The sequence below is a fragment of the Mauremys mutica genome, chromosome 3 (assembly GCF_020497125.1).
Source record: "Mauremys mutica isolate MM-2020 ecotype Southern chromosome 3, ASM2049712v1, whole genome shotgun sequence".
NCBI lineage: Eukaryota > Metazoa > Chordata > Testudines > Geoemydidae > Mauremys > Mauremys mutica.
This window is the reverse complement of record NC_059074.1, coordinates 207,471,078-207,494,190: the sequence shown is the minus strand read 5'-3', so window position 1 is coordinate 207,494,190 and position 23,113 is coordinate 207,471,078. Positions and strand designations below refer to the sequence as shown.

The following is a 23,113-nucleotide window of genomic DNA, read 5'->3' as shown; positions in this document are numbered from 1 at the left end:
CTAAATGTGTTTTCCAAAACTGAAAGAGAGCAACAGTGACCTTCTTGCTGCCATGTGTTTAGTTTATGTCAACACAAGATTTGCAATGACCAAATGAAACATTGCTGTAGAAAACCTAGTTTAAACGTTTACAGCCATTTTAGCATTTGCTCATGGAGAGTTCAATAACTGGCAGAGTTTTGCGAATTTGCTGGGATAGAACCCAGTAAAAGTCTATGTTATGTTATGTAGTCACACCTTGGCTGTCCTTGTACCTGCTACTGACTGACTGGCGGTGTGTTAGACTGGGCTTGCAAGTTACTTTCTATCTTTGGGGGAAGATGAAACCCCTAAAGTAATCTGGGATAGTTTTGAAGACGAAGGAGGCAAGAATGAAATTGCTGAATTGTACTGTTTCTTCTTGAGTCAGGCTCTAAAATAATTCGGACAGTAGTGAAGCTCTGGAGTCAAACTCATTCACACTAACTTCATTGTTTGAACTGATGTCCGCAAGAAACGAGAATGCAGTATAAATGACAAATGGTCTGGTTACTTTCTGAACTCCAAACGGAAGAATCTCAATGAAAGTTAATGAAGGAATTGTGTGAAACAGATTTTCTGCTTTTTTAATCACTGAGCTCAAAAGCATTTACGAAACAGTTATGACCTCATTGAAAATAATGTGCACAAGAAACTGTCTGTCTTATCATTGGCAAAAGTTTTCTTTTGAAGAATTTACAGAAGCTGTTGAAGTCTGCAAAACTGATAGTTATTGACATGGATGAGTTATATGAAAAATTGTGTACAATCAAAGAAGTCATGTCATCTCCTAAATTTCAAGACTGTACAAGTGCTGATGAGAAAAACCTCAAGATTTTCAAAATGACGAAGCCAAATAGATGTGGAAACTTAAAGAATTTGAATAAAATTGGTTCTTACATACTTTCCATTTCATGTAGCAATGCATACACTGAAAGGGTAGTTTTGTTAATGAATTCCATCTGACAAGATGAGAGTAATTGACTGGACGTGGACACAGTGAAAACCAAACGACAGAGTTACTGCAGTTTTGAAAATGCTGAGTTCAAAAACAAGTTTCCAGTATTCCTCAACAATAAGATGCTATTAGAGTCCACCATGCAGGGGAAAAAAATACAAGTAGTAGACAATTTAAGGTTCATGCAATACTTTCTATGAAATATTTTTTAATTGAGGGTTTGTCCTCATTTTTAGCTGCAGTAAGAAGGACTTGGCCTCCTTTTTCAGTTCCCTGTGATGGCCACCCTGTGTGTAACACCCCAATGGCAATGTCACTGGGGCCTGACACCCTTTTGTTAAGAGATTATGTGCCCAGCTGTGTAGGGAGTGCCTGGATGGGGAGGCACCCTTAGCTGGGTGAGTGGGCACGGGGGAAGAACATCACACAGCAGAGGAATATTGACCTAGGATTTTAAACTGCATCAGAGATGTAACACAGTGCCATTACCAAGGGATCTGCTGCTTGTGCCTGCATGAACAGGCCTTTCCCCTCCACAGTACTAAGCTGCTCTTACATCCCCTGAGAGCACCAAGGAGCAGGCACTGGCAGAAACTTGGGAAAGGAGGGAGCCCCCGTAATATCTCCTGGGTCAAGAGAGGGGGAGGTACTCTCAGAATGGCAAAGCTGGCAGATGGGAGCAGCTGAGAGCAACCGGGGAAATGTAGACACTTGTTTCCCTGTAAAATACTTACTGTTTTTAGCTGCTGTTTTAGTGAGCTCAGAAATTAACTAGTGGATGGTACGTTTCTGCTCCTGGATCACTTCTTGTCCCGTTTTGCAGTGTCCTTGGAAATGTCACAAATTCCGCCTGGTATTGGCTCCATGTCTGCAAAATGTAAACAAAATGTGTGAAGGGTGCTCAGCCCCTTGGCTTGCTCACCCTGCGTCCACAGGCTAAGGCCCAGCGCTTGCTTTGAGACAAGTGCACTCAAGCCTTGTTTCCTTTCTGTAACAAATAAACTTTGCTTTTAAATAACCCTAAGGACTGGAAAGCACTGCTGGTTTTTTGCACTGCCCGCTGGCTATGGGGCACACTGCCCCAGCCAGAAGCAAACTGACATTAAGAAAGTCAGGAGCAAAAAGGAAGAATAAGCCTGCCCCTCTAATCAGAGGGGATGGAGTTGCTGTCTCTTCTTTCTTGGAAAGAAGTTGCCTTGATGCAGTCTGGGCACAGGAGAGCCCAGCACCCACAGGGGCAGAGCTATGGTTGCATAAAATTATTCCCCTCCAGCAAAGTGTGTCTCAAACATTCACCCTAAGGGGTTTCCCTTTCACAGTTCCCATAGCACTAGTGATTCAACACCACCTGATCACCTGCAGGGGGCACCAGAAATGGGGGATCATTTAATTTGGGGCATCAGCACACTGGCCGGCTGGGTTTAAGAGAGCCCCGTCATCATCTGGCCTTGGGGAACCCAGCAGATAGCACCTCTTTTGGCAGCTGGCTTTGGTGAGAGTGGCTATAAAGGGTGTGTGTGTGAGTCATTAAGTAGAATAGTCCCAGCTGGTATGAAAGATGAGTGTAATTTACAAGCTGAAGGAGTAGCAGGAAAAGGAATTAGCATAAGGCAACACACCCACTTCCTAATCGAACACCGCCTGTTCTGGTCCTCTGTCCTTTCAGTGCGTAGGCTGCATGCGTTTAACGCACCCACTGATTGCCATGGGTATTCAAGTGACATGACTTTGCCATTTACACCCATTTTGAGGTGTAACTGATTGCACCATTTACATCACCACCTCATTTGGTCCAAAGACTTCCATGGGACTCGCCGCTGCTTAGTCCAGGTGCAGTCATCTGCTTGAGGCTTGGAACGAGCATACATGAACGCGTCTCGTTTTGTGATGGACACATCAGCGGAACCTCTGAGCTGTGCTTTGTAACCCATTCAGATCAACAGAGCCAGCAGTGGCTGTGCAGGGAGGACCGAGCCACTATGATCCATGCATTCATCACCCCCCAGGTAAGAGCGCCATAGTGCATGCTAGCTAAGGTTGAACATACCCACTTCATGGAAGCTACCACTAAATTATTACAAAGCCAGCCACTTAAAGAGCAGTAAGGCCAGCATGGAGGTGCATCACATCAGCGCTCTCCAGCTTCCAGTGGCTGCCAGACTGTTTCTGGACTGACTTCAAAATCCTTGTCCTAATCTACAGGGCCAGTAACAGGCGAGGACCTGGCTGTCTCACAGACACCGATCCATCCATGGATTGACCAAGGCTACTTTGCTTCTCAGGGATGCTGCACACTTACGAGCACCACGTTCAGACAGCCCAGGTGCAGAGTCAAAGCGCCCTCAGCAGCAGATGCCTGGCTCACTTTACCAGAGACCACCAGACTGATCCCAAACTCAGCTCCTTGCCCAGTAATGGCATCTCCTCCCATGGAGACCTGGGAGAAGAGACAACTGTCTGGGAACATGGTGGGAGGTCATGCAGCAGCTCATGGCTCCCTAGTGTTACAGCAACTAAAAAGCCAGGAATTAGCATAGGGATGCTACATCAATGCTTTAGTAGATGGATGGGTTCCACATCACCAAAACCTGAACTGCAAACTCCTTCCCAAATCCCCAACACACCCAGGGCCCGTGACCCTCATTACTAAGGGGTAGCCAAGCACTCAGCTGACTGTCATGTCCCAAACGATTGAAACATACAAATATTCAAGATTGGGATGGCTGAGTGGATTTGCTATAGGATACCAAACCACTTACCACTTAAAATCCAAACCAAGTCAGTCCAATTGAAAGCATATAACAGCTGTTCTGCATCCTGTATGTCTGAAGGGGCCAGGCCAGCTCTCCAGTGGACAGGAGTTCACATCCCAACTGGCACCCATGCCGGCGGTTTCACTGGAGACACAAAAGACTGAATGAACATGGAGTAGTTCGAGCTACAGGTCAGATTTCACCTAGTGCACTGCCACGGACTATACTATATGTTTGGTGGAAAGTGGATTTTTAATTATTTGAAAGCTTAAAGAGATTCTGCTTTACTTTCTCCCTCTTCTTTCAGACTTCAGTGACTGTTCAGTACACGTTTTAGAAATCTTTTTTTAAATGTCTCTCTCTCTCTCTCTCACACACACACACACACTTACACTTCAGAGGAAGTCAGTGTCCCACCACTAACTGGAAGTGACTAGAATTTTGCTCCCATGGGCAAGTGATTACGGAATTGCCCATTATGGGTGAGGGGTTTTTTTTTTGTTTGCTTGGTTTTGAATATTGTTGAGTTTTGGTCTCCCCTCCCACCCCCCTGAATGTTTTTCATGAATTGTTGTTATTCAGCAAGTTCTGATGGGTGTGTGTGGGGAGGTGTACACTTCCTTCCAAGCATATAGTTCTGGTTGTTAGACAAAGGATGTTAGACAGAATTGACCAGTGATCCACTCTGATCTAGTTCAATATCGAGACAGATTTAGGCCCTCTCTCTATAAGATTATATAGGCATCCGTGCATTAAATTTCAACAGAGTGAATTTTATCCCCAAGTTATCAGTTCTTTAAAATAGGAAGGTAAAATGGAAAGCTGTAGAACGAGAGAAACGAAATATAATATCAGTCCTGCAATTGCTGCAGTTGTAAAATATTATAAATGCATTCACTTTGTTTCTCCCACTAAGTGTATTTTGCATGCTTCTCCACTCCTCTGCAAAGCTTCCATCACAGGGCTATCATGTCCCAGTTCTCAAATTACTGAAATGATTACATATAACTCTGCAGAAGACTGACAAATGTCCTTAATATGACGCACAGCATTAATCTTTCACAAACACTGCGTCATCTCTACTGAGATGTTCATCCTATCTTACATATGCAAAAGTGTACACTTACGGGATATGTAAGGCATTTTTATTTTTAGAACATATCTTTTTAATGCCGAAAAATAACAGCCACTATTAATTTTCACTTTAAATGCAATCTGAATATCATTGCAGACAAAGCATACAAAGATCACCTACAGACATGGTTAGGTACACAGGTCATAAGACATGCCAGTTAAAGATTACCGCTTTATTCTTACATTTGGGTCGGACTGACATCGCTTTTTGACAAATTAATCATTTTAGCAAATAACCATGCCATTAAACAAAGGCAAACACACAAACACACAAACTTATCAAAACTTAAAATTTGTACAATATACTTTGACAAACAGAAACAGGCTTGTTCTCTAGTAAGCGAACCAAACAAATTTGTCCAAAAGAACCTCCCTGTCCTCATAATTTACCTTGTTCTGAAAAAAATTACAGATGTTCTTAATAAAAAGGCACATTTGGCAGCTACTAAAACTGGCATGCATCTGGCACAGGACTTCCCCCCCCTCTCTTTCAACCTTTCAGTCACCTGGTGCATGACATCATGTTTGTTACGGAATCAAATGCAACCTTATTCTTTGTTCACTTGATTTTGCAGCAATTGGCTACTTAATGCACTATTTTTCATTAAAGGCAAAAGAGAAATTTGCTCACAGTTGACAGAAAAATGCACTTTAAGGTTTTGGTTTTTTTAAAAAAAGGAAAATAAGGCATGAAATTTACAAACCAAGTTACAAGTGCTTTTGGCTTTTATAAGTGTATGGAGCCACATGTTTCTTTCCTTAGCTAATAGAGCTAAAACGACTGCAGCCCACATATCAAACACTGTCGAAATAGGGTGTTTAAAGAGAAAAATCTAAGAAGCGGCCCATTTTTTTCTGCTTTAAAAATGCATTTTTCAGCAAGACCCTCCCTGTTAGCTGAAAAAGGTATGAATTTTGAGAGGGAAACCAAAGCGTGATTTTTACATATCACAGACCAAGTGCACTGATCACAGCAACTAAGTCTTAAGGAACATTGTTACGAAGACAGACATTGATTAGCAAGGGGGAGTTTTCCTGGTGGAGTCTCAATGCACGACCGCTACGAACATGGAAGGCTGCTTACGAGATTTGCTATGCTGGGATAATACCAAGAGCAGAAAGAACTGGCATTTCTATTGCCAGGCATTAGCTCTGCTACAGGGACTGCGGCAAAGCCGGTTCATTTCAACAGCCCTAGTGGTACCAAAGAAACACTTCCCTGAATACAGGGAAATAGAACCATCTTTCAAAAGAACACTAAGGGCCTGATCCACAGCCTGCTAAAGTCAGTGGAAAGACTCCCATTGATTTCAGTACATTTTGGATAGGGTCCCAACTGAGTAAAAGTGATTCTAGAGTTTACTGGTAAGAAAAGCCTGATTTAAGATTCTGTCTGCATAAAAGCAACAAACTATACAATAGATAATTATGATAAACAAAAGCTCGAGAGTGTAAAGGCATAACTGGATTTGTGTTGGGGGCACAGACCTCTCGTTTCTTTTTTAAAAACGATGGTTAAACAAGAATTTAGAAACAATTGCAAGAGAGAACAAGCGAAGTGGTTTCTAGTTTATGGGAGCATTCTCAATGATTTCATGGTATTGATTCTGAAGCAAAAAGACAAAATTCTCTCCAAAGAGACACTGCAAAATCAAGCCTGGGTTGTTGAGTGCCATGACAACAGTAATTCTTTGCCTGACAACCATGTGTTAAAATAACTTTTCCTTGCACTTTATTGTAAGTTTAACTTGAAATAGTGTTTCAGATGCTGAAAACTTTAACATTTACAAACTACTAATGGAGAACTTTTCTTTTTAACACCCACTTTCTCCTACACTGCTGCACTACACTCTAAATCAGAGATACTTTAGGGAGAGACTTCAAACACTGCTCAAATATTGCACTTTCATGTCTCATTAATGGACTTCGTTTCTCCTATGCCCCCTCCCCACCCTCCATGCAAACACCCAATGGCTGAAAACCAATCCTCTGCACCAGTACAGTTCTGACTTGTGAGCAGTGTCAGACTTTTACTTTGGGCTCAGCAGTAATACAGAAATCCATTTAGCCCGTTGTTGGCTTAAGATGCTTCATCATTCCTTGCTATTATCCAAGATCATTTTATCAATAATCGGCAATATGACCAATTAAAATGATGCCATTTTCCCTGCCATTGTTTTAACCTCCATAATCAGTAATCAATGCAAACTTGTCCAAATGTGAAATTCTTCCATGTTATTAAAAAAAAAAAAAGGTTATTTCTTGAAAATACAAATAAAATTGACACGTTCTGAGAGAGGCCAGTGGCTCAGCAGTTGTGTTCAACATTCTCCTCCTAGACACAGGGATTTGATTTCTGGTACTGGTTTGTCACACTTTGTGGTTCAGGCAGCACATTGTAGGTGTGCCATACACTGGTAAATAGGGGACGATTGAGCAGTGTTGCTGAGCTCCAAGGGAGTTTAATCTAGGTTTCTATATGATCCTCATCACCAGAGTGTCTATCAACTTCTATGGATTTTTATCCTCAACCCCACTGTAAAGTAGGGAAGTATTAGCAGTATTTTGCAAATGGGGAACCGAGGCACAGAGAATATTAAATGACTTGTCTTAATGCACACAGGAAGGCTGGGGCTGGGCCAGGAACTAAATGCAGGTCCGTGCCATATCACTGCAGTACCCTATCCACTAGGCAATTCTACCTATCTAGCCTACCTTGGTGATGACAGGGGCCATGGTTTTGAGTGCAGAGGACAGGCAATGTGGGTTCTGATAACATTGGAGAGCTCCCTGGCTTTCTCCTGGAAAGTCAGCAACTTCTAAGACATTGCACCAAGGGTATTCATTACTCTTGGTTAGATTTGAAGAACTGGGAACTTCACTTACATTTCTTACAGGATAGGATTAAATAAAGTACATATGTAAGAATGTCCTCCTCTGAAGCCGAGTTTATAAATCTTACTTATAAAGGAAAAAGGAACATTTTTTGGTGGAGGAGGGGGCAGAAAAACATATTTCAAAATAGAAATGTTAAAGATATACACAAATATACAACTGACAAATTCTCCACTTTGGCTATGACAAAATATGCTGCTTAATGCTGTTGAAATCAAAACACTTTTTGAAATGTAAAGACCAAACTGTAGTATCATGGTGCATATTCCACTACTCTAATGGCATTGTAGAAAGTTATTAAAATAGTAGATTTCCATCATGATTCGCTCTACTAAAACCGTCTCTAATGACACAGCGTTCTGGGTTGCTGAAATGTAGTTTGTTTTTATCCAACAGGAAACATGATATAATTTTACGACCCATGACTCTTATTAAATAAAGATGAGATACTGCACACTTCACAAACATTATGGTAGAGGAGATTAATAAAGCTGCTTTTCTTCAATAACTGGCATGCATTACTGTCACAGTATTGGTTAGAATCAGAGGAGTAGTACACAGGTTTAGGGATAATCCATGTCATGATATTTATGCAGGTAAATGTTCTGTCATGTACATTTCTGACATAGTAAAGAGCTACTGTAAAGATTAATAGTTTTTAAGACAAACTTTGAAATTCTATAACAAACTACAGACACGTCTGGGAAATTTAAAAACATGTACAGTAATTCGCTTTGAGAGTAACCCAGCTTTGTCATTCTAACTAAACTTTGTTTCATATGCCAAAACCTGATTTCTCCTTAGACTGTTCTTTATCACTAAAATACATATACTGAACTACGAAAAAACGTGTACCACAATATGTGCTTTTATCCCCTTATCAGCATTTAACTGAAAAACTGAATTGTACATTTGTCCATGTAATAATTTAACGTATGTCAGCCAAACAAATGTGTATCTTTATTTCAATTAAATTAAAAACAATCTGCAAGCATATTTATGCAACATTCACTATATACACATGATTTATGCAAATGCAAGGCAATTCTACGTATGCTGATTAATCTATGGTTAGTAAAACATGACAATAACTATGGAAGATGGCCAGCGAGTGCTCCTTTTCACAAGTGACTGTGTTTTCATGGCATGATTAAAGAAGAATAGTTACAAGCCATGAAATGGATTATCAGTAAACCTTAAAAAGAATGTGATATAACCTAGCATAGATTAACAGTCTTCTAAACGTAGCAGAATATTTCAGACAATAGTGCTGTTTTTTTAAATTTTGCTGTCATTTTAATGACATAAGACTTTAATCTGCTCCATTTAAAGAAAGCAATAATTACCCATTATGCTTCCTGGCAATAATTTCTTTTTCAACTGGCACCATAATATTTAATAAAATAATAATAAAGTACCTCTTTGGTGAAGCCTAGGTACCCATACTATTCACTGTAACAATTTGTAAACAGGACCGCAATACAGTGCCATGCCTTCGTTCTAACATGGTTAGGTACCACAGATCTTCCTCACAGTCCTTTTCATGATTTTAGGAGAGTATTTTAAAGCAGGGAGTAAAGTAAAAAGGAAATTAAGAAGGATATAAAGTTCCCTGTTTGAGATTTTTAAAAAAGTGCATAATGTTTTCATTCTAATAACTGTGTTACTGTATAGAACTGATGGATACAAGACTATATTTTCCATTCCCGTACTGGACATTAGAGATCATTACACAAAACACGGTCTCCACTTATTGGCCAGAAAAGTCCCTTGAGTCAGTTTTCTGGTACAATCAGTTGTCCAGTTACTTTAGAACAGCATCCTGCATACTACAATAGGAACAGTGAGTTTATCAGCTGATCACGTCTGCTTCTGCAATTCAGTTTCTGTACACTGCATTCCCAACCTAGCATAGTTTTTAATGCATGGCGTATTCATCCAAACTCCTTAGCGCTAGCAGGTTCAGTGCATCCATTGCCAGCAACAGACGTAGTGCCAAGAAAATGCAACTCCCAGCACAAGGTACAACTCAGGAGGAGTGGGCGTTCTCCAGCAAGGGTGGTCCGTCTCGGTGCATCGATGGATGGGTGTGCTCCCGTTTGTAAGTTTTTGGAGGAAGCTTTGGGATATGTTGAGAAGTGCTTTGTCGTGGAGGGACAGGTGGCCCTTCAACAGAATGGAGGTCCACATCCTGTGGTATCAAAGAAGGGGATGGCAGATGCCTCCGTGCTACATGTGGAGAAGGTGTCTGAGGGGGTGGAGGAGTAAATGGAGAGGGACTGTTTGGAAAAAAGGTATTGCCAAGTTCACTTTTTCTACCTAAGGGCGGTGGCTGGAGATGTAGTGGTGAACTAGAGAAAACATCAGGAGTTCGCACAGGTTCTCGTGGTGGTAATACAGGAGGGCTTTCAGGAGGATCAGATATGGAGGTCCGCTCTGGCACGGAGTATCTTGGTGAATAGACTTTTGATGTTGGTTGTCGAGGAGGAATTGCTGGTGGACTGTCCAGATGCGCAGAAGTAATCTGAAGTATACAAACATTTAATTTAAGGGTTATCATCTGTATTATGATAGCCCCAACGCCTCAATCAGGATCAGGGCCCTGGTTGTGCTACATGTTACATGAATATGTTCAAAGACTCAGTCCCTGCCTCAAAACACTAGAGACAGCCAACAAGTGTTAAACAATTGGAGGGGGCAGGGGAGAGGACCCAGGCTGAGAGAGAATGAAGATACATGGCAGTGGGGGACAGGGGAGGGAGTATGGGAGGCTGCAGGAGGCATAGTGGTCTGTGCTGCACAGTTTCTAAGCTAATACCAGCTCAGCTGGGGCACCTCTTGTAGCAAGAGGCCCAGGAATGAGTAAAATGCAAAGGCATGTACCCTCTAGAGAATGAGAGGGAAGAGAGAGGCAGATACTGTTTAATAGGAAAGGGAATGAATGATGTTCTGTCCCGAAGAAAGAATAAAGGGTGGGATCTTCAAAATTACCTAAGTGACTCAGTTGTATGCGTCCCACTGACAGCCAACCAAACTCTAGCATACCGTACGCCATTGCCAGCTAAGGGCATTATAGAATACTGTACGACAACAATCAGAAAGGCTAAGGCACAAAATAAATTACATCTAGCAAGAGACATAAAAGGCAATGAGAAGAGATTCTTTAAAAACCATCAGGAGCGAAAGAAAGAAAGGAAAGCACAGGTCCTCTACTTAGCAGGAGAGGAGAACTAATAACTGATGGTATCAAGAAAGTTGAAGTGTTTTATGCTTATTTTGCTTCAGTCATCACTAAAAGGGTTAATGGTGACCAGATACTCAACACAATTAATATTGACAACAAGAGGGAAGGAATGCAAGTCAAAAGAGGGAAAGAACAGGTTAGGTAATCTCCCTAGGGAATCTGTTTCCTGGCAGTTAGGAAGTTTTTCCTAATGTCCAACCCAAACCCCCTTTGCTGCAATTTAAATCCATTGCTTCTTGTTCTGTCCTTAGTGGTTAAGGAGAACAATTTATCACACTCCTCGTTGTCACAATCTTTTATGTACTTGAAGACTATCATTTCCCTCCCCTTTCTCCTCTCCAGACAAAACAAGCCCAATTTTTTCAATCTTTCCTCATAGGTCACGTTTTCTAGACCTTTAATCATTTTTGTTGCTCTTCTCTGGACTTTCACCATTTTGTCCACATCTTTCCTGAAGTGTGGTGCCCAGAACTGGACACAATATTCTACCTAAGGCCTTGTCAGTGCCGAATAAAGAGGAAGAATTACTTCTCATGTTTTGCTTACAATATTCCTGCTAACACATCCCAGAACGTTTGCTTTTTTTGCAGCAGCGTTACACAGTTGACCCATATTTAGTTTGTGATCCACTATAACACCGAGATCCTTTTCTGCAGTACTCCTTCCTAGGCAGTCATTTCCCATTTTGTATTTGTCCAACTGATTATTCCTTCTTAAGCGTAGTACTTTGTATTCATCCATATTGAATTTCATCCTATTTAATTCAAATCATTTCTCTAGTTTATTAAGATCCTTTTGAATTCTAATCCTATCCTCCAAAGCACTTGCAACTCATCCCAGCTTGGTATCGTCCACAAACTTTACAAGTGTACTCTCTATGCTACCATCCAAATCATGAATCATTTATGAAGATACTGACTAGAACTGGACCCAGGACAGATCCCTGTCGGACCTCACTTGATATGCCCTTTCAGCACGATTATGAACCACTCTGAATAGTTTTCCAGCCAGTTGTGCACCCATCTTATCGTAGGTCCGCCTAGGCTATATTTCTTCTAGTTTGTTTATGAAAAGGTCATGTGAGACAGCATCAAACGCCTTACTAAAGTCGAGATATAGCCCATCTACTGCTTCCCCCCATCCACAAGGGTTGTTACCCTATCAAAGAAGGATATTAGGTTGTTGTTTTTGAAAAGGTCAGGTTGACTGTTACTTATTACCTCATTTTCTTCTACTGCTTACAAATAGAATGTTTGATTATTTGCTCCACTATATTTCTGAGTACTGAAGTTAAGCTGACAGGTCTTACCTGGGGTGTCCTTATTTCCCTTTTTATAGATAGGTACTATATTTTGCCCTTTTTCAGTCCTCAGGTATCTCTCCCATCCTCCATGAGTTCTCAACATTAATCACTAATGGCTCAGAGATCTCTTCAGCCAGTTCCTTAAGTATTCTAGGATGTATTTCATCAGGCCCCGCTGACTTGAAGACATCTAACTTGTCTAAGTAATTTTTAATTTGTTCTTTTCCTATTTTAACCTCAGATCCCACCTCATTTACACCGGTGTTCACTATGTTAGTCATCTGATCACAGTTAACTTTTTTGGTGAAAACTGAAACAAAAAAGGCATTTAACACTTAGGCCATTGCTACGTTTTTCATTATTGTCTTTCACTCCTCATTTAGTAATGGGCCTACACTGACTTTGGTCTTCCTCTTGCTTCCCATATATTTGTAAAATGTTTCTTGTTACCATTTATATCCCTAGATAGTTTAATCTCATTTTGTGCCTTGGCCTTTGTAATTTTGTCTTTACACACACACGCGTGTTTTTTCATATTCATCCTTTGTAATTTGACCTAGTTTCTACTTCTTGTAGGACTCTTTAGACTTTCAGATCGTTGAAGATCTCTTGGTTAGCCAGAATGATTTCTTACCATACTTTTTATCTTTCCTGTGCATTGGGATAGTTCGCTCTTGTGCCCTTAATGATATCTCTTTAAAAACCTGCCAACACCCCTGATCTCTTTTTTCCCCGCTGACTTGTTTCCCACAGGCTCTTACCTACCAGTTGTCTGAGTTTGCTAAAGTCCGCCTTCTTGAAGTCCACTGTGTTTATTCTGCTCTTGTCCCTCCCACCATTCCTTAAAATCATAAATGATATAATTTCACGATCACTTTCATCCAAGCTGCCTTTCTTCGTCAGATTCTCAACTAGTTCCTCTCTGTTTGTCAGAATCAAATCTAGAACAGCTTCTCCCCTAGTCGCTTTCTCCACCTTCTGTAATAAAAAGTTGTGTCCAATGCATCTAAGAACTTTTATCTTCCCAACAGATATCTGGGTAGTTGAAGCTCCCTATCACCATCAAGTCCTGTGTTTTGGATGATTTTTTTAGTTTTTTAAAAAAAAAAGTCTCATCTACCTCTTCTTCCTGGTTAGGTTAGATGTAAGGTTTACTTGGTCCTGCCTCAGCACAAGCGGCTGGACTGGATGATTTCTCGAGGTTCATTCCAGCCCTATATTTTTAGGATTCTATGATCCTATGCCACTGACAGCCAACGGGACTACAGAATATTGTATGCTGCCAACAGCCAAGAGGACAGTACAATACCGGTCACCACTGAAAGCCAATGGGACTTGGGCTCCTATATCACTTCAGTGGTTTTGATAATTTCACCCTAATTTTCTAAGGCCCTGAACAATCTCACACTTAAGTCAAAAGAGCTTTGTCAATGCCTCCAACAAGTGCAGGATCAGGTCCCAAATGAAGACCAATGGCCAGACAAGCACATACAGTAAGAGGAAAGAGGAGAGATCGAGTATGAAGGCAGGCAAGAAATGGCAACCGGCAGAGGAAACGTTACACAAGATGTCATTAGGTACATTTTATTTCATCTTTTAGGGAAGACTGTAGGGTTTAAGACTTCTTACATTGCTGCTATTTTTTAGCACTTTACTTCCCATATCCTCCTTTTGGACTATCTTCCTGGACAAGGAGGTTTACATGAAACCTCAAGTGCTCCCAGCCAATGCCAGGATAGGGGCAAAGAAGCTCAGGGCAGGAGAAGAAGAATAAGAAACATTGCTCACCCTAAATTTAGACCCTTTTGCTACTATTGTAATTAGTTTTAAGCCTGGGGCAGATGAGAAGATGTTGCACAGAGCTATCACTGTGCAGGTATGAGGCATATAGCTCCTTATTCTTACCCATCTAATTGAACTAACAAGGTCTGACTCTTCAAAAGTTATTTTCCCCTTTACCCTAATCCTCACTTTTCAGGCATTGGCTTATGTGTGAGGTCTGATTTGGGCGTTTCACCTGAATGCAATAGGTATTGGGCCCACACATTTCTCACCTTTGATGGCGATGATTCTGCCGGGGCAGACTCTGGTCGTCTCCGTGGAGGAACAGGAGGAGGACCAGAAGTTTCATCAGAGATTTTGGTAAAGCTTATGGACGAGACAGATGCAGATCCTGATGGATATTTAAAAAACAAAAACCTTCAACATGATGTACTTTATCTGCCCTTTACTCATCTGATTGCTTTTAATGACCACTTAATTAGCAACAATTTGCTTTTACTGAAATACGAACGCAAGGGAGATAATTCAGCACACCATCATCATGTCTTTGTCTTGCTCATAAAAGAACAGCTGTAAAGTATGGAGATACTTTAGTTTCACACAAGGAAGCTACCTATGAAATATATATTCTATGGGAGGCAGTGTGACCCAGTGGGCAGGATGGCCCAGCAGATAGGGCACTGGAACAGAGCTGAGGAGATCTGGGTTCTATTCCCGGCTCTGACATTGGCCCGTTGAATGGCTTTTGCTGTGGGCAAGTCACTTCACCTCCCTGTGCTTCTGGTATATTAATCTGAAAATGGGGCTGGTGATACTGATCTCCTTTGTAAAGCATTCTGAGGTATACTGATGAGAACTGCTCTAAAACTAGGTATTATTAATTATTATTATTATTATAAGTGCACTACAGAATGAGTAGCCCTCTTTGCCTGGTAGTGAATGAAGAGAGAGGGGGAAACTGATGTATTTGTATGTCTAGGAATAACTGATGGATTTGGTGGAGGGGGGAATTGTGTGCAATTATTCTTCAATTTCATGCAAACTTTATGTTTTTTAACTCTACATTTTTCTTGAGCACATTTAGGCAGGTCTGGCGGCATAATACTTCCAAGCTCTTATCTAGTGCAGTGGTTCTCTACCTTTCCAGACTACTGTACCCTTTTCAGGAGTCTGATTTGTCTTGCATACCCCAAATTTCACCTCCAGTTAAATACGACTTGCTTACAAAATCAGACATAAAAATACAAATATGTCACAGCAAACTATTACTGAAAAATTGTTTACTTTTTCATTCTGTCTGTATGAAATTTTAGTTTGTATCGACTTCGCTAGTGCTTTTTATGTAGCCTGTTATAAAACTAGGCAAATATCTAAATGAGTTGATGTACCCCCTGGAAGACCTCAGTGGTACACGTATCCCTGGTTGAGAACCACTGACCTAGTGCTTTTCATCAGCAGATCTCAAAGTGCTTTACAATGAAGGTCAGTATCATTATACCCATTTTGCGTGTATAGGGAAACTGAGGCACAGGGAGGTGAAGTGACTTGCCCAAGGTCACCCCAGCAAATCTGTGGCCAAGCTGGGAATAGAAATCAGATCTTCCAAGTCCCAGTCCAGTGCTCTATCCACTACACCACACTGCCTCCCTATGAAATAGGCAGAAGAGGTAAATTAATTTTTATCTTCATTGTTCAATAACAGATTACCAGTCAGCCTGTGTACCAACTGCAAAACCCTGATGCTGAATTCACCACAAACTTTCCATCTTGGCCATAATTTTTTTAAATGGAAGTTTAGATTCTGGAGCACAATTCTGCATCAAGGAGTGGTTTGACAGCAAATTCTATTGCTGCAGCATCATGGAATACGTGGGGCCCTGGACGTGGCAGAATCTGGAAGGGAACATGGAATGATGTGAAAGCGAGATTCCTAACCTAGCCCATCTCTCACTTGACAATAAACTTAAAGATAATAGTAATCTAAGTAAAAATGCACTGAAACTGTCTGCCATTGTGCAAGGAGGCAAAAACATCTGCAGATAGATCATTTTGGTCCTTCAAATTTATTATATCAGTTTACATCATAAAATAGGACAAACATTTTTGACTGTCCTAATTATTTAAAGGCATTCCTAGCATTAGCACCTACTTGAATGAAAAGGACTTGAAGGATCTGAATCAAAGACGCTGCAGACATCTGTAGTACTGGAAGTAGCAGAGGCAGGGGGTGGTGTCAATGGTGTTCGTGGAGAATTTGGCGCAGATGCTGTACTTTCTGACTCACTCTCAGGGATGCGACTGTAACTAATTTTTCTTGGCTCCTGTTGCAGCGGTGTAGGGTGTCTCATGGTACCTGGCCTTGGGTTTGATGGACGAACACCCGGAGATTTGAGGGAATAGTTGTATTTTTTTGGCTGCAGTGATACCAAATATCAATATTGTGCAGTTAAAAACCTTGCAGTGAATTGAAAGTATACATTTAAAAAATCAAAATTATCTTCATCTCCATCACAAAATCAGTTAAATGCAGCTTCATCATTATGCATATAAATTCTAAAACAATCTCTGCTGCATTGTGGGAAACATTTTTGAAGTTAAGAAAAAAATAAAATCTGAATACTAACAAATCTTGGTGGAGGCTTGGAATTTCGCGGCTCTATTTCTAATGACTTGTTGAACAGATAATCTGTGAATTCTTTCTCCATGCTATTTCCCATTGGATTCAAATTTTCAAAAAACCTCTGAAACACAGGAAATTTAGGAAGATTACATAGTATAAATTACTTTCATGGGGCAGATTCTACATACTTTATGATACAATTAGTCCCAATGGTTTCAAAAGCACTATGTAAGTATTATTCAGCAAAGGTGAATTACATGAAATTTAACTTTAAAAAAAAAAATCAGTAAAAATATCAAACGTAATTGACAATCATTTCAGAATTTCCATTACTCTGACAAACCAGGGGCAAGATCTTGCAAACTGCCAGCACACAGAAATCCACTGACTTGGGAGGACATCAGTAAAACCCACGTGCGTTACCTCACCTCTCCTTAGAACTTCACTACAATGAGGAAAACATGGTGTTTTAAGGCAGGTATGTAAGAAATGAATTACAAACAGGGTTGAAAGTGCCAATTTACATTCAAGATTTTTTTTCTTTTTAGGATTTGTAGTAACTTCAATATAGAAAGGAGAAGTCATATTTTAATACAGCAGAAAAGAAAACTGCCTAAATTCTGCTTCTGTCAAGATAGCAACATGCAGGATTTTCACTCATGGATCATGGAAAATGACATAGCTCCTGCAGAGAGCTTTGCTGACCTCTGCCAAGAACGAACAGGCCAGAAAATTCAGTAGGCTAAGGTACTGGGAGTCAGTGTATCATGCTGGTCAGCAGATGAGGAGCCTCATGTACTGCCTGCTACTACAGGTGTCCTATAGTGTGAAAAAACCAATGAGCAAGGGACATCCTGCACTGTGTCACACAAAGCTTGAGACCCAGGAGCAAATCTGCTCTACAGATTCCTTTGATTTTCTCTATTAAATTATTTCTGAAATAATCACCATAAAGAAGCTCTCAGTATTTCAGCATAAGAAAATGCAACTTACTCGGATATCAGGTTCTATTCGTAAGCAGTATGGCTGGTTTTGGTACTGCTGGATCTCCCCTGTTATTTCAGCTACTTTCCTTCTCTTGCTGAAGTTTATAAGTTCTTTCCCATGTCGCTTTAGAAATTCAGGGTTGCCTTCTTCTGTTTTCAAGATGTTAGTCAAATAAATTCCTAAAATAGTGAAGAGAATAAGAACATTCAGATACTACAGTACAAAACTATGAGGAAATAAAGAATATAGCTGGAATATGAAGCCCTTTTAAAGAATTAAACTTGTGTATTTTAATTACTCAGGCCTGATCTATACTAAAAAATTAAGTTGGCATAACTACATTGCACAGGGATGTGAAAAATCCACACCCTTGAATGGCATAGCTAAGCTGACTTAAGTCCCCGTGTAGCCATGAGTAGGTCAATGGAAGAATTAGTCGTTCAACCTAGCTACCACCTCTCGGGCAGGTGGATTACCTATGCTGATGGGAGAACCCCTCCCATTGGTGTAGGTAGTATCTACAATGAAATGCTACAGTGGCACAGCTGCGCCACTGTAGAGTTTTAAGTGCAAGCACCGCCATAGAAACAAAATTTTCTCTATCACAATCAATGACAGAGTTGTCTGCTTTACAAATAATGGCAATATCTTAAACCTTTCCTTGAAAGCTGCCTGTTTTCATGAGAATCTCAAGATCAATCTATTAACCTACCTACCACTTACAAAGCACACACCACATGTATTAAAAAACAACAGGGAAATCTAGTTATGTTTAAATGTTGTGAGGCAATGTAATTTCATTGAGCTGACAGAAGTGGAGAGCTCTAAGTGTTTCCCTCCTCTCACTAACATTGCCTTATTCATTCTCGGTTCAGCTCTAGCCAGTTACTGAGCTGAGCCAAGCCCTGGAGAACGGAGATGATGTTTTTTATGCCTGATGTGAAACTGATGTGGAGCTAGCCACTGTCTGCATATTGCTGGCAGTTTAGTCCATGCTGTGTCAAACTCCCCTAATGGTTTCACAGAGATATTCAACAACAAGAGGATTAAAAAGAGAGAAAATGGAACCCACAGGAACGCCACAGATGAGGGCTTGGACGTGTGTACGTGTGTCCATCATTGAGTCCGCAGGTGCATGGCTTTTGTAAATGGAAACCATGCTTCACCAACCTGTTCAAATTCTTTGAGGGGGTCAACAAACATGCAGACAAGGATGATCCAGCTGATACAGTGGACTTGGATTTTCAGAAAGCCTTTGACACAGTCCATCATTAAAGGCTCTTAAGCAAAGTATGCAGTCATGGGATATGAGAGATGTTCCTCTCATGCATCACTAACGGGTTACAAGATGAGTAAGAAAGGGTAAGAATAAATAGTCAAGTGTTCCTAGGGGAGAGGGGCAAATAGCCTCATAAATTATCTGAAAAAAAGGGGTAAACAGTGAGGTGGCAAAGTTTGCAAACAAAAAATTACTCAAGATAGTTGAGTACAAAGCAGACTGTGAAGAGTTACAAAGGGATCTCACAAAAGTGAGTGACTGGGCAACAAAATGGCAGATGAAATTCAATGCTGATGAATGCAAAGTGATGCACATTGGAAAATATAATCCCAACTATACATCCAAAATGATGGGGTCTAAATTAGCTGTTACCTCTCAAGAAAGATCTTTGAGTCATCGTGGATAGTTCTCTGAAAACATCTGCTCAATGTGCAGCGGCAATCAAAAAACGAACAACATTAGGAACCATTAGGCAAGGGATACATAATGAGACAAAAAATATGATAATGCCACTATATAAATCCATGGTAGGCCCCTGCTTGAAGTTCTGGTTGCTCCATCTCAAAAAAGATATATTAGAATAGGAAAAAGTACAGAGAAGGGCAACAATAGTGATCAGGTGTATGGAACAGCTTCCACGTAAGGAGAAATCAAAAAGACTGGGGCTGTTCATCTTCGAAAAGAGACAACTAAGGAGGGGAATATTATATAGGTCTATGAAATCATATATTGTGTGGAGAAAGTGAATAAGGAAATGTTATTGACCGTTTCACATAACACACAGACCAGAGGTCAAACAATGAAATTGATAGGCAGCAGGTACAAAACAAACAGAAGGAAGTACTTCTTCACACAATGCACAGTCAACCTGCGGAACTCACTGCCAGGGGATGTTTTGGCCTTCACAAGTATAACTGGGTTCAAAAAGAATTAGATAAGTTCCTGGAGAAAAGGTCCATCAATGTCTATTAGCCAAGATGGTCAGAAATGCAACTCCATGCTCTGGGTATCCCTAAACCTCTGACTGCCAGAAGCTGAGACTGGATTACAGGGGATGGATAATTTGATAATTGCCCTGTTCTACTGATTCCCTCTAAAGCATCTGGCACTGGCCACTGTCGGAAGACAAGATATTGGGCTAGATGGACCATTGGACTGACCTAGTATGTAGCAAACACAGAGGATTCAGACTCGGGCCATGTGGAGGTAAGAAGGAACTAGAGAGGCATCAGTCCATGCTGCCCTTTATACACTTGGTTTGGAGCACGAGACAAACTACTTTGCATGTACAGACCAATGGACACTGCTTACTAAAAAAATTTCCAGACTCGGGCGCGTGGTGCCCAGGCCTATCTGTGTGTGGAATACACATAGCAACCATCACTCGAAGAATAACCATCATTATTCCAAGTAATGTGCACATTGCAAGGACACCATCAACTTCAGAAAAATCGTATTTCTGACTAAATGGTCCTTAAAAAACACTTTTTTCCCTGCAAGCAATACCTAACGTCAGTAGAACAGAGTAGAAAAAATACTTCTCTATTTTTTCCCAGTTGTTTACTTTGTGGTCAGTTAATTCTTTCCTCTGCATATTCAGTCATATTGCCCGTTTGCGTGGATCTTTCACACAGCAGTAGGGGAGATGAAATGTTTTACAATCAGACAACTGAAACTAAGTTTAACTCCTTTTAAAAAAAACTGACTAGACTTCAAACTCAAGGTATTCCTTTAAAATATACTTCTCCCCTCTGCTTGTATTTCTGTAGAGTGCTTTAGCTCAGTCTTTGTAAAACACTAACTGACATTTCTTTTATACTGTTCATCCCAAATCAAACCTACTTACCAAAGAAAGGCACACATGGAGGATTAATGGACCTGAGTTTTGCCAAATATTTCTTATAGTGATCCTCACTCAATTCATGAGCTTCTTCTAAAATCTTTTTCTGTCGACTTGGAATTTGCTGAAAAGATATACAGAACGGTTAGTTAGGAGGGGATTGTGGTCCAGTGCCCCATCCACAAGACTAGGACTGACAGCTGCCACTGCCTTGTTGTGTGACCTTGGGTAAGTCACAGGCCCAGATTTTTAAAGGCAAGTTTGGTGTTGCAACGCTCAGCACAGCAACATCTTAATACCCTTAAAATTCTGGGCCTTTAGCAATTTGGGCCTCGGTTTTCCCATCTGAAAAATGGGATACTAATACTTTGAGATCTAGAGATGAAAATAGCGATATGGGTATAAGAATCAGGACACTGAACCTCCAACCCAGGTCAGCTAGGGCTCTTATAAAAGCCTGACTTTCATACATATCCCTCAGCCCCTGACCATAATCTTGCCTTGATTTCCTCTCAATCATAATATTGGTAGCATCTCTCTAAAACCTTTAAATCCTGCAAATGCCTATGGAAAACGCAGTTACGCACCCTCATGTCAGTGAGGGTCAAGCAGCCCAATCAAGTGGGTATGGATCCTATGCTAAAGTATATGGAGGGAACCTGCTAGGAGATGCAGACTTTCTTCCTGTTTCCTGCAGCTGGCGTGTTCCACCTCTTTCCCCAGACACCCATTGCTCTGATCAATCTGCCTATGCCTTTCTGATAATCCATCTTTTATGTTCAATCTTGCCCATTACTGGTTTCAGGGACTCGGCTCTGGTGATTTGCCATGTCTTTCTGCCTTGCTCACCACTATATTCACTTTGGGGACTCCTGAAATTAGAGGTAAGCACCTCTGACATTACACAGAAATTTATAGCTATATTTTACACTCTCATACAATCTTCCATGGGTGATTTTACTTCCCTTGGGGAAGCCAGAGGCACTGTACACTTATATTTGTGGTGCAGCCTGCACATTGTTGAAGTATAAGCTTTTCCTGCTTTATGCACAGTAGTCCTTGCCAATGGTTCAGTTGATCTGCTACATCCAATGATCTACCCTGAGGACTAAAGCCTCAGATGATGCAAATAACTGAAGTCATAATTGGAGGAGTTCAGAGAACTAGGTACAGCACTACAAATGGAACTATGCACACATGTGCAGTACATCTGGGGACTCGCCATCATTGGTTTTTTCCCTCCCCAACAACTCAAAAGCGATTGAAGGAATTTAAGTAAAACTTTTCAGAAACATTCATCTTTGGTCAGAGATTCAGTCCAAAAGTTGTAGAAAACTGTAAGCATCTGAAAATAAGGCGTTATAATAGTGATCGTTTTCAACCTTTAACTATAGTATTTGCTGTCACTGACCCTGTAATAAACCACCATTTTTTAGAAAGTCTAACAATTGAGCTATAACAAATTTCCTTCATCCCATTTTTTCCCTTCAGTTTTGAGTGTTGGTGCATCTATTCTTCCATATTTTTCATTAACTGCTTCCCCTTATTTGTAATATTTCTGTATTGAAATTTTTTTTTTTTTAAGTATCAGTTGAAAAGTTTTTCTTCATCTTCCCTTTGAGACACCGTTCTTCCTCTGTTTATTTCAGGTTTTTAACTCTCATCCATCTCTCTGCTATATTCTTTCACTCTAGTTTTCTGCTTTTTTCTCCTCAGTCCCTTCTAGTCTCTCCTCTCTGTCTTGTGATTGGCAGTGCCTATGCCCAGACAGTGTGAACACTGAATACAAAAGCAAAGGCTCCTTCAAAGCCCAAGAACCATTTACCACCCTTAATGTGCTACTGAAAGGAGAAGCATTTATAGTAACAGAATGTAACTTAACCGTTTCAGTTTCTAGATTGAAAACTGAAAACATTGTAACCTACCTCAAATGTGTGATCCAGTCTATACACAGGTGAAGAGTTCATAGCACTCACAACTTCAAGAACACCATTGAAGTTATTTAGCTCCTGAAAAACTTGCAGGATCTCAATTATCCGACTCACTACATTTACTCTTTCCTCTAGGTTTTCTGTTTCTACGATGCATCTAAGTACACAAGCAGAACGCTAATTTTGTAGAAATAAAACAGAGCCAGAACTCTGCCAAGCAACAAAGATTCAGAGATAGCACAAAGTGTACCATTTTGAAATGTTTCAACAGATCCAACAAGGCCCACCAAATAACTGGAGGGAGATTTAGAAACATTTAGAACAAGTTAGGTCCCATTTCTCAGGTTAAAAAGCTGGGAATATTAGAAG

At 40.6% G+C, this 23,113-nt stretch overlaps 1 protein-coding gene across 1 annotated transcript in view; it reads right to left on the bottom strand.

The window, feature by feature from the left end:
- Window positions 1–7,042: 7,042 nt before the first annotated feature.
- Window positions 7,043–23,113, bottom strand: part of SOS1 (SOS Ras/Rac guanine nucleotide exchange factor 1) — an 89,733-nt gene continuing 73,662 nt past the window's right edge. Inside the window, exons 16-22 of the mRNA XM_045009885.1 lie at window positions 22,739–22,901; window positions 20,820–20,937; window positions 17,701–17,873; window positions 16,712–16,828; window positions 16,237–16,501; window positions 14,360–14,478; window positions 7,043–10,282 (exon numbers count right to left, since the gene is read on the bottom strand). Of these exons, the coding sequence (XP_044865820.1) occupies window positions 9,788–10,282; window positions 14,360–14,478; window positions 16,237–16,501; window positions 16,712–16,828; window positions 17,701–17,873; window positions 20,820–20,937; window positions 22,739–22,901 (1,450 nt within the window). The 3' untranslated portion in view covers window positions 7,043–9,787. The remainder of the gene's footprint in view (window positions 10,283–14,359; window positions 14,479–16,236; window positions 16,502–16,711; window positions 16,829–17,700; window positions 17,874–20,819; window positions 20,938–22,738; window positions 22,902–23,113) is intronic.